This window comes from Quercus robur, chromosome 8 (assembly GCF_932294415.1).
Source record: "Quercus robur chromosome 8, dhQueRobu3.1, whole genome shotgun sequence".
Taxonomy (NCBI): domain Eukaryota; kingdom Viridiplantae; phylum Streptophyta; class Magnoliopsida; order Fagales; family Fagaceae; genus Quercus; species Quercus robur.
Genome location: NC_065541.1, coordinates 13,788,340 through 13,800,397, shown reverse-complemented (window position 1 = coordinate 13,800,397; position 12,058 = coordinate 13,788,340). Strand labels below are relative to the sequence as shown.

Sequence of the window (12,058 nt, the reverse complement as noted above, 5' to 3'; positions counted from 1 at the left end):
TTTTAGACATATTTACAGAGAGCCAAACAGATGTGCAGATTTCTTAGCTAAATTAGGCACCTCGTTTGAGGGTGATTTTATTGTTTCTTCCAGTCCGCCTGTGGACTTAGCTTGTGTTTTGGAGGCTGATGCCAGTGGGCTGTATGTAAACAGGCTCTGTCCTGAAGTTATTTTTGTTCTTAATACAATTCTGGTTTTACCCAAAAAAAAAAAAAAAAAATGTCAGTCCACTTATTACCCAAAATAATAAACAAAAGAGTCTACTTTTATTGGCCTATAGATCTTGATTTTTTTGTTTTTTTTTTTTGGTTATTTTCTTCATTTATATTAACTCTTTAAAATTTTACAATAGCCTTTTTCATATAATCATATTGTAACTCTAATTAAAGTTTATTAAAATTCGTATATATAATAAAAATTTAATATAAAAAATTCTCTTTCATTCAACCAAAAAAAGTCTTTCAAAAATAATATATAATAGCTGAACCGAGAAACAAGATAAGATCGGACCTAATATTCTTACCTCACATGTATACACAAGGTGGTCCTAGTGTACTCAATTATCTATATCAGACATTGTCCAATATCATTAAATTGATATAAAATCAGTATTTTACATTTTTACTATTTTTATCAAACAAGAACTTCTCATTAATTAACCTCATTGACCCATGAGTCTTCCAATTTTTTCAAGTGGTTGAGTTAACCAAATTATGGACAAGGTTTAGGTACAAAATTAGTTTTTTTTTTTTTTTTTTTTTTTTTTTGAGAAAACAGTAAGTAAATTTTATTAATAAAAATCAGATCGGAACACAGCGTCCAAATCATCAGGTAGATCTTCTACCCATACATCAGTATCTGCAGATAAAACTGCTCTTCTAGCTAATTCATGAGCTAACTTATTTCCTCCCCTTCCAACATGAAAAAACTGACAAGAATGTAAAGCATAGCCTAATCTCCGAGCATCATCAATCACGTGTCCATACAAGGTTTTGCACTGTCCCTGGGATTGCAAAGCACGAATAACCCCTAGACAATCCCCTTCAACCTGGATATGAAAGAAAGACATTTCTTGAGCAAAAGTGATTGCTCTATGGGCTGCCCGAGCTTCTGCCAATGCAACTGACTGAGGGAGAGCAATTTTCTGACTAAGGGCTGCCATAACTTCTCCTCTATGATCTCGAACAACCACCCCAATACCCGCAGAGCCCAAATGATCAAACAGAGCTGCGTCGAAATTGATCTTATAACAGCTCTCAGGTGGAGGCGACCACCGTGCTACCAATCTTGGACCTGGGTTACTGATATGTTTGTTCGCTTCTAGAAACTCTACAACCATAGCTTTAGCTCTTTCACCAACTTCATGCAGTGGCCAAGTTCCTTGATTCACCCTAAGTCGATTCCGTCGCTGCCACAAACTCCACGCAATAGTGGAAAACAGAGCCACACGATAGCCCGAGCTGTTCTGCATTACGTCATCCAGCAAATCGAAAAAACTCCTGTGCTTCCTTGTATACAGATTAGCAAAGGTGATCTCTGACCTCCAAACCGATTGAGCATGGGGACAAAGCCAGAGACAATGCAGTAAAGATTCAGGATGATCATCACACATCGCACAGGTATCATCCAACAGAATATGTCTGACCTTCAAATTTTGTTTAGTTGGCAGCGAATCCTTTGCAGCTCTCCAGATGAAGTGGCGAATTTTATTAGGGGTTTTAATCTTCCAAATGCCCTTCCAAACTCTCTCAGCATCAGATGGAGAAGACGAACTCGGGTTTTGGCTAATCCCCTCTGCTGCCAACATACGATACGCACTCCTTACAGTATAGTTACCATCTGGGGTAAGTGGCCACACCAAAACATCTTCCCCATCCCCATCATGCACATAAATCCGTTTGATCATCTCTGCCTCCCAAGGTAGAAAGCATCTCTCCAACAAACCCGGATCCCAAACTCTTGTATCTGGATAGAATAAATCATGCACTATACTGATCTCTGCGCCTTGCCGAGGAGAAACAACCTTGCTCTGTCCCTGTTCAGGTAGCCATCTATGGTTCCATATATCAATAGATAATCCGTTTCCCACCCTCCATATAGCACCTCTATTGATGACCTCACGGGCTTGCAAAATACTTCGCCATGCAAAGGAGCAATTAGGATGGACCGGAGCATCCAAAATATTACCATGAGGGAAATATTTAGCACTAAAAACTCGATAAAGCAAAGTATCCTTATTGTGAAATAATCGCCAGACCTGTTTAGCCAACAAAGCATTATTGAATTTCTGAATATCTCTAAACCCCATACCTCCAACAGATTTAGAAGAACACAAAGAACTCCAATTAACCCAGTGAATCTTCTTCAAGTCCCCATGCCCCCACCAAAACTTTCGAATCATGGCTTCTATATCTTTACACAGGCTTACTGGCAATTTAAAAACACTCATGGAATACGTGGGAATGGATTGAACCACTGCCTTGATCATGACCTCCTTACCAGCTTGTGAGAGAAGCTTCTCTTTCCACCCTTGCATTCTCGCCCATATTCTCTCTTTAATTTGTGTAAAACAAGCTTTCTTTGCCCTACCAACAAAGGAAGGAAGCCCCAAATATTTCTCATAGTGTTGAATGGCAGGAACATCTAGAGAAGATTTAATTGCCTCTTGCATCTGAGCATCTGTATTCTTGCTAAAGAACAGGGTAGTTTTATCCTTGTTGATAGCTTGATCGGAAGCTCTTTCATAACAAGCTAAGATATCCTGGATTTTTTCACACTCCTCCAAGGTGGCTCTACAAAATAACACACAATCGTCTGCAAAAAAGAGATGAGTGAGTTTAGGTCCATTCCTACATATAGAAAAACCATGAATGTCCCCATGTGTGGCTGCACTCCTAAGAATGGCATTAAGACCTTCTGCACAAAACAAAAACAAATATGGCGAAAGAGGATCTCCTTGCCTCAACCCCCTAGTAGGCTGGATTACACCTTTTGGCTCACCATTGACTAGAATAGAATATGAAACTGTACTAACATATTCCATAATCAAAGCCACCCAAGACTCCTGAAAACCCATCTTCAACAAAATACTCTTCAAAAAAATCCACTCCACCCTGTCATATGCTTTACTCATATCCAATTTTAGTGCCATAAAACCATTCTTCCCCGTACAGCTATTCTTCATGTGGTGCAAAGTTTCAAAAAAAAACTTTAAGACTATAACTTTGCTCAATATCTTTTCATTGGAGGTGAATTTTAACAAATCCATCATTGGATTACATCTTATTTTATATCCTCCATGCTTGCAAAAATTTTAGAAAATTAAAGATCAATTGCTAAGTCATCAGTAAATTGTTTAAATTGCAAGTTTTTATAGTTTAAAATTATGCATAAAAAAATAGCTTATAGATAAATATAATAAATAATATCCGATTGGTATAAAATTTAACATGTTTATTAAGAGGAAAAAGAACATATAATTTAGCGGTTAAATTTTCAAAATATGTAGCAATATTTATTTTATTGAGCAAAGTTATAGTTTTAGGATACAACTAATTTTGTATCTAAACTTTGTCCTCACATTATTATCATGATAAATATTCTATTAGTTCCTTCTTTTTCCTTTTTTTTTAACATTAAAATGCACCAGTAATCTCTATTATAATAAATCTGCCACGAGTTGCAACTTGCAAGCTTATCTCTTATGGACTAAATCATATAATTAAACCATGCTTAAACACTCCACTAGTCTTTTTGATAAAGCTTATCTCTCTGTTTTAAAATTTTTTTTTTTTTTTTCATATTTTTATCCTTCAATTTAAAACAGAGTTATGGAGGATTCAAGTACCACTAATGGTGAAGACTGGATTAGTAGGTTACCAGATTCACTTCTTTGTCACATACTCTCATTTCTTTCACCAAAGGAAGCAGTTGGGACTAGCATCTTGTCAAAGAGATGGGAGAACCTATGGATTTCTGTCCCCAGTCTTTATTTTTGTGACATCTTTACGACTGACTGTGGTAATTACATGAACAAGGTAAATTGCTATATTGATTATGTAAACTGGGTTCTTGCTCATCGTGATGGATTTGCCATTGAAAAATGCAATCTCTCATGCTACACATTACATGCATCAGCACATCTTTATTCATGGACTTGTGCTGTGATTGCTTGTACGGTTCAAGAGCTAACAATTAAGTCTGAGCTTTTCCGAGTAGGACAGTTGCCATGGTGCCTTCTCACATGCAAAACACTTGTGGTTTTAAAAATTCATGGAAGATTTGTGCTCAACTTCCCAACATTTATTTGTTTGCCAAGACTTAAGTTCCTTTATCTGAATTCTGTTATATATGGGGATGATGCTTCAATGCAAAAGCTCTTTTCTAGTTGTCCCGTCCATGAAGATTTGGTCATAAAGAGGCATGACTGGGATGGTGTGGGGATTATTCTGTTATATATGGGAACTACTACCAAATATACTTCAGAGTTCGCCCAATCTCAGAGTTCTTAACTTTAAGGAGGTGAGTTTGGATTTCTTTTTTCCCCTTTGTTTGGATGGTGGGTTAATTCAAGTGTATGTTATTGTTAGATTAAATGAATAAACTCACTACTTCTTAAGAGCTTAAACTTTTGGGAGAAATGGTAATTTAACACGGTATTAGAGTTGAAAGTTCAAATATGTGTATAAACACCCTTGAACGTTTAGACCCCCAAATTACAAATTACCAATTCAAGCTTTATATCAAACAATTAATGTGCGGAACATGAACAAAAACTTAATACAGAATTGGTAAACAATCAAAGCCAATTAAAATCACATCCATGGCAGAAAATAAAAGGCAAAGATAAAGGGAAGAGAGATGCAAACACAAGGACAACACACGATGTGTTATCAAAGAGGAAACCGAAGCCCTCGGCGTAAAACCTCTCCGCCGCCCTCCAAGCGGTCAATAATCCACTAGAAAATGTAGTTGGGATACATGAACAGCAATAGACCCTCCAAGCCTAATCTACCCGATGTACCTAAGCCTTCCAAGCTTCTTGCTCCAACGAGGTTGCGCCAAACCTTTTTCTTTTCTAGCTTACCGGATTCCGCTATAATCCATAGCATCCACCATCCTTGGCATCTTCCAATGCTTTCCAAAGCTCCAAAAACACTCAACATTCTAAATGGGTGTGGGTAGTGTTTGGATAGAAATCTTCTCTCAATAGGTATGACAATGAGAGAGGGAATGAGAAGAGACTACAAAGATTTCTCTCTAAGAATGAGTAGCTCTCTCTAATTGGGTGGGTGTTTTGAAGAAACCTCTCTTAGGGTTTTTCTTTCTGAATGGCCACACATATTTTGTGGGAATGAGCGGTATTTATACTGGTGTGAGAATAGAATGCGAAGAGTCAGTTTTTCCAAAACAGGGCTGGCTAGCGACTTGACCTCGCGACTTGACTGAGTCGCGAGTTCAAGCCACGAGCTAATTGAGTGGCCAGTCTGGATTTTTGTTCTGTAGTACTCCAGCTGGCATGACTGTTCAGCTCCCCTACACACTCTGCACGTGTGCAACTTTTGGCGGCTTGCAAGCCGCGAGCCTCTTGCGAGATCCAGCCGCGAGTCCCTGCTTCACTGCACAGTCTTGAGCATTTCTTCGCACTCTCTCACACACTACCCTTACATGATTCCCACCTAAATACAAGGTTTCTAAGTGCTGTATTACAAGCAAATTTGTCACTAAATAAAGCCAACACATGGTTGATTAAATTCAACCTTACAAGAGTAAGATGTCCTATTCAATCTTGTGTGTTCACCTTACCTCTAGTTTAATTTTTTCCATGTTGAGCCTCATTCAATAATAGCTCAGGTGGCCCACAAGTGAAGGAAAAGTTGTAGATTAATGAATAAATTCACTGTCTCTTAATATCTTAAACTTTTAGGAGAATCAGTAATTTAATAGGAACAAAATTTTCTTTAAAATATCAAAATATTTTGTTATCTTCCTTATCAGGGACTTGTAAAACCTTTCAACAAAGGAATCTTTCAATTCAGCTGGAATCCGCCTAGATGTGTGCCATATTGTCTGCTCTTGCAACTTCTTTTTTTTTTGAAAGGGGGATATTCATTCAATTAAAGAAGTGAAAGATCACGATACAAGGCTTCAACTACTAGTGGGGGAGAGTCCTCCATCCAGTAAACATCCTCATCTAAAGTATTTCTAGCAAATTGGGCCAAAACATGTGCTACTTGATTCCCACCCTTCCTAATATAGCCAACACTAACCCATTGCAAACTCCGCAACAAATGGCGAATGTCATCCACAACATTGCCAAATGGAGAAGTGTTTTCCAAAGAAGAAGAGATAGCACGAGTAACATTGATATTGTCCCCTTCAACTATCAACCTCGAAAATCCAGCATCCACTCCAAACTCTATAGCTTTTCGACAAGCAAGAAATTCAGCTTCATCGTTGTTGTGCACCATCGGACCACTAGCAGTCATAGCAGCCATTACTTCACCTTTTTCATTTCGAATAATTGCACCATAGCCTGTTCTACCTAAATCTGAAAACACAGCAGCATCAAAGTTTAGTTTAAACTCTTCTGGTGGCAGTGGCTGCCAAATATCACCTATTGGTTGTTGTGTTCGTTGCACATCCAGCCGATTTTGCGCACTTCTAAACTCTGTGATATACTCCTCAGCCCGAGTATTTAAACTACTTGGTACCTTCAGTCGACCACCATGCAACAGGCTGTTACACTGATTCCAAACAAGCCAAGCTTGGGTCCAAAATAATTCAAGCTCATCTTGATTAAGGCGCTCCAGCAACTCCTCCATCAAATGCACCATATCCACTTGGCCATGTCTACATTTCTACAGCTTTCTAGAACTACTAGCCCATATATCTTGGACCGCAGCACAATCCCAAAGGGCATGAATAGTGGATTCTAATTCCCTTGTACAAATCAAGCATTTATCATCATGAATAACCTTTCTTATGGTCAGATTCACAGCAGTTGGGAGTATCTCGTGGCATGCTCTCCATGCAAAGACTTTCACTTTGTTTGGAAGCCGAAGCTTCCATATGGCACTCCAGATATTTTTTGCATCACCTTCCATTGATGTTCCACCCCGGTTAGCATCAATTAAAAGCCTCCTCGCTACATGATAAGCAGACTTAACACTAAACAACCCCCTTGAATTATACAGCCAAAAAACAGAGTCAAGTACATTTTTTCGACTCAATGGAATTTGGCATATTGCTTCAGCTTCATCCCTATTAAATATTGCCATGATGTCCTCATATTTCCAAATGTTCAATTCTGAGTTAATCAACTCTGCCACCAACAGCTCACCCCAATCTCTCTGGACCGAATTAAGGACTTTATTTGTTGGGAAGTTCGGCAACCATCTATCCTTCACAGCATTGATTGAATATCCATTCCCAACCCTCCAACAATGACCTGCTTGAAGAATTGGTTGTGCTGCCATCAAACTCCTCCACACATATGAACAATTAGGGGATTCTTTAGCCTCTAGGAATGATTATCTCGGAAAGTACCTTGCCTTAAAGCATCGATAAAGCAACGAATCAATACCTTGAACCAACCTCCACCCTTGCTTGGCCAACATAGCCAAGTTGAAGGCTCTCAAATCTCGAAACCCCATTCCACCCTCTTTCTTTGGAGCCGTTAGCTTATCCCAACTCTTCCAATGAATTTTTCATTCATTGCCAATTTGACCCTAGTAAAATCTTGCACACAACGCTTCAAGTTCATAGCATAATTTCAAAGGGATTTGGAATACACTCATAGTGTATGTGGGTATAGCCTGAGCCACAACTTTGATGAGGATGTTACAATATTTGTATGATTAATTTCAGGGAGCATGTTACCATTATTTAAAAAATCCAAAACAGCTAAAACAACAGAATCACCCACAATATGCCAAAATTTTTTTATAAAAAAGGGCATTTATACCATCAGGTCTTGGAGCTTTTATTGGTCCCATCTAAAACAGGGCCGCCTACACTTCTTCAGCAGTAAATTGAGTGGACAAAAATTCCCGCATGTCCTCGGTCACCCTAGTATCCACTGCATCCAAACACTCCTCCATTTGATCTCCCACCCCTACCTATAAAAGATTATCAAAGTAATCTGAAGCTACCTGAACCACCTCCTCCAAATTCTCCACCCACTGCCCTTGTGAATTCCGGACGCCTCTTATATAATTTTTCCTTCTTCTTTGTGAAGCTTTGGCATGAAAAAATTTTGTATTTCGATCACCATGTTTCAGCCAATTTATTTTAGACCGCTGAGCCCTGTAAATTTCTTGCTTTTGCAGAAGGTCATCCATCTTTTTGCTCAAACTCAAAAATTCAGCTTTGGAAGCTTCAGTAAGTTCTGCCTTATTCAACCTGTCCAGTTGCTTCTGAGTTTCCTTAATAACCACTATATCCGGGTCAGTTATTGATGAACCCCAAGCCATAAGATCCACCCCACAAGCCTTTATTTTTTTCCTGTACAGCAGCCAACCCATCCCTGTTCACACCTCCATTCCCCCAAGCCTCTCGAATAACATCTGCACATTCATCCCGAAGCAACCATGACTCCTCAAACCTGAAACTTCTCCCACGGTACTGCCTTGGTTGTGAAAAGGATTGAACATGCAATAAAAGTGGAAGGTGATCCGATGCATGAGATGACAAGTGCACAACTCTACTCATCTGAAATCTGTCAGTCCACTCTTTATTGGCAACCCCCCTATCCAGCCAAATCTTAGTATTAGCTTCCCCAGGCCTCTTATTACTCCAAGTGTAGGGATATCCCTTAAAACCAAGGTCATGCAATTGACAGGAGCTCAATGCCTCCCTAAATGCTTCAATCTGAGAATATTGCGGCTGTCTTGCACTCATCTTTTCAGATGCATGTAAATACGCATTGAAATCTCCAATCACCACCCATGGACCCACCACAAATGTTTGTAAATATTTTAATAATCTCCATGAATTTTCCTTCTGCTGTGCATTCGGCCACCCATAAAATCCCGTTAGATACCAAACAAAGCCATCCTCTTCAGTTACTTTAGCTAATACATGGTTAGCTGTGAAATTAATAACCTCCAAACCTACATCATTCTTCCACAAGAATGCCAATCCTCCCCCAGAATCCGGGTGTTTAACTATAATTTTATTCTGAAACGGTAAGTTTCCATACAAATTTTCAAAACCCTCCTTATCAAGTCTAGTTTCCATCAAGAAACATACCGTGGTAACTTGCTCCCTCACAATTTTGCGAAGACTTCGACCTATCCAAGGGTTCCCAAGCCCTTGGCAGTTCCAACTTAACAGCCTCATTGCTCCTGGCAAGGGTGGCTCTCCACCCCCGCCGATCCATGGTCATTATTTTCATCATCACTGTTCAATTTTCCTTTCTTGCAAATCTGCTCCTCAGCCTGCCCTTCAATAGGTTCACGTGACTCTCTCTTTCCCAATCCAGGTAGCATAATAGTTTTGCTAAAACCTCCCAAGCCAAAGTCCATTCTATTCACGCAAGTCCAAGAGCCTTTGGGCTTGACATTAGTTGGCCCACTCATACCCAGACTTAAACAAGATACGTCCAGCCCCTGCCCTTGAGTTTGTATCACAACATCCACCAAATTGTCCTCATTGGATCTTAAACGAGCCCCCACGTTCTCATCCTCTCCATTTAAATTCATGCTGACCTGTCCATTCTCTTTATTTTCCTTACCCATTTCTTCAGCAGTTGATTTTGCGCCCTTCACGTTTGCATGGGATTGAATACGCTCATTATTGCTGAGCGTGATTTCAGCAACTGTTCCAGGATTCATGGCCTCATCATTAAGCACTCTTCTAGGGTTTTCAACGGCACTAGGGTTTCCAACGTCACCCAAGTTTGCCGCCGCCGCTGCCGTTGTGCTCATCGGACCCTCCTGCACTCCATGTTTCGATCTCATCTCTGCTGCATAATATGTTTCCTCCTCCGTGCCTGCCATCTAACCTGAAGCTTTAGTAGATAGTGTTCTTGGACGACCACCTACAGCTCTGAGAAAGTCACCATATTAATATTCAATTCTTTCACCCTTTTTCTCCACTGCATAATGGGCTGCACAGTGCCTCAAATCATGGCCTAAAATTCCACAGTAGTGACAAAAGATGGGTAATCTCTCATACTTAAAAGATACCCACGTTTTACCACCATTTGATCTAGCAATAAACCCTCCCCGTCAAATAGGTTTTGCAATTGGAAGGGCTACCCGGACTCTCATAAACATACTTATATCGTCTTTCCGTTTCTTCCATTCCACCTCCTCAACCTTGCCCAAATGGCTTCCCACTTCCCTTGCTACATGAGGTGAAACCATGTCCAATGGTGTTGAAGTGGGCCGTGTGTGGCTTGAATTGCCACAAGCCCACGTCCACCTATTTGGAATAGTAACCCACCTCTTTAGCCGACTTTGACATATATATATATTAGGTTTTGATAAGCATGTGCAGCCGTGAGATTAAAGAAAAGGAGTAATTCCAATTAACCTAGTTAGCAACCGCATGAGAGAAAATAGAGAAAAGAGAGGCAGTCAGCTTCTATTCTTATTTTTTTTCTGTGAGAGAGTGCTAGGGTGTAATTGGGATTTAGGTTTCTTGAGAGTGTTCTTGTGCACTATTGTATTTTTCCCTGATAATAGTGAAATCCCTGCAACTCCGTGGACGTAGGCAAATTGCCGAACCACGTAAATATTGTCTTGTGCGTGTGATTATTTTCTTTGACGTGTGTTTTCTTTATTTGTTTTGTTTCTCACAGGTTGGGATTTTGGTTAAATTCCCTACAACTGGTATCAGAGCCTAGGGTTAAGTTTGAGTGGGAGCAATGGCAGAGGAAGCAGGAAAGGCGTCTGGAATAGAAAAGTTTGATGGCACAGACTTCGCGTATTGGAGGATGTAGATTGAAAATTATCTCTACGGGAGGAAATTGCATCTGCCTCTTTTAGGGACAAAACCTGAGGCTATGAAGGCTGATGAATGGGCTCTTCTTGACAGACAGGTACTAGGAGTTATCAGGTTAACTCTGTTTAGGTCTGTTGCACACAATGTTGTAAAGAAGAAGACCACAGCAGATCTGATGAAGGCTTTGTCTGGTATGTATGAAAAGTCGTCAGCAAACAATAAAGTGCACTTGATGAAGAAACTGTTTAATCTGAAGATGGCAGAGAATGCATCAGTAGCACAACATCTGAATGAATTTAACACTATCACAAATCAATTGTCGTCTGTAGAAATTGACTTTGATGATGAGATCCGTGCACTGATCGTTTTGACTTCTTTGCCAAACAGTTGGGAGGCAATGAGGATGGCAGTAAGTAATTCTACAGGAAAGGAAAAACTCAAGTACAATAATATACGAGATTTAATTCTGGCTGAGGAGATTCGCAGAAGAGATGCAGGTGAATCCTCAAGATCTGGTTCTGCCCTAAACCTTGAGACAAGAGGCAGAGGTAATAATAGAAATTCAAATCGAGGCAAATCAAAATCCAGAAATTTTAATCGGAACAGAAGTAAATCTAGATCAGGCCAACAAGTACAATGCTGGAATTGTGGGAAAATAGGTCACTTTAGGAATCAATGCAAATGTCCTAAGAAGAAGAATGAAGATGATTCTGCTAATGCTGTAACAGAAGAGGTACAGAATGCATTACTTCTTGCAGTAGACAGTCCACTTGATGATTGGGTTTTGGATTCAGGAGCTTCGTTTCATACCACTCCACACCGAGAAATCATACAGAATTATGTTGCAGGTGATTTTGGTAAGGTGTATTTGGCTGATGGTTTAGCCTTGGATGTTGTGGGTATGGGAGATGTTCGAATATTGTTGCCCAATGGGTCTATTTGGTTACTGGAAAAGATTCGACATATTCCTGACCTGAGGAGGAATCTGATTTCTGTTGGACAACTTGATGATAAAGGACATGCAATACTATTTGTTGGTGGTACTTGGAAGGTTACAAAGGGAGCTAGGGTATTGGCTCGTGGAAAGAAGACTGGTACTCTGTACATG

The 12,058-nt window shown here is 39.8% G+C and overlaps 4 protein-coding genes across 5 annotated transcripts in view; 3 read left to right on the top strand and 1 right to left on the bottom strand.

Annotated features, from left to right (window-relative positions):
- Positions 1 to 12,058, top strand: part of LOC126694688 (F-box protein At4g22280-like) — a 94,684-nt gene that overhangs the window by 66,210 nt on the left and 16,416 nt on the right. The gene's annotated exons all lie outside the window — the stretch shown is intronic.
- LOC126694687 (F-box/FBD/LRR-repeat protein At5g56420-like) overlaps positions 1 to 12,058 on the top strand; it is a 64,192-nt gene that overhangs the window by 35,718 nt on the left and 16,416 nt on the right. The gene's annotated exons all lie outside the window — the stretch shown is intronic.
- Positions 3,798 to 4,578, top strand: LOC126694692 (F-box/LRR-repeat protein At1g55660-like). Its single transcript, XM_050391089.1, has one exon. The coding sequence runs from the start codon at positions 3,831 to 3,833 to the stop codon at positions 4,509 to 4,511; it is 681 nt and encodes a 226-aa protein (XP_050247046.1). The 5' UTR covers positions 3,798 to 3,830; the 3' UTR covers positions 4,512 to 4,578.
- On the bottom strand, positions 6,117 to 6,836 carry LOC126695902 (uncharacterized). The gene has a single exon (XM_050392698.1). It carries the CDS (start codon positions 6,834 to 6,836, stop codon positions 6,117 to 6,119), a length of 720 nt encoding a protein of 239 aa, XP_050248655.1.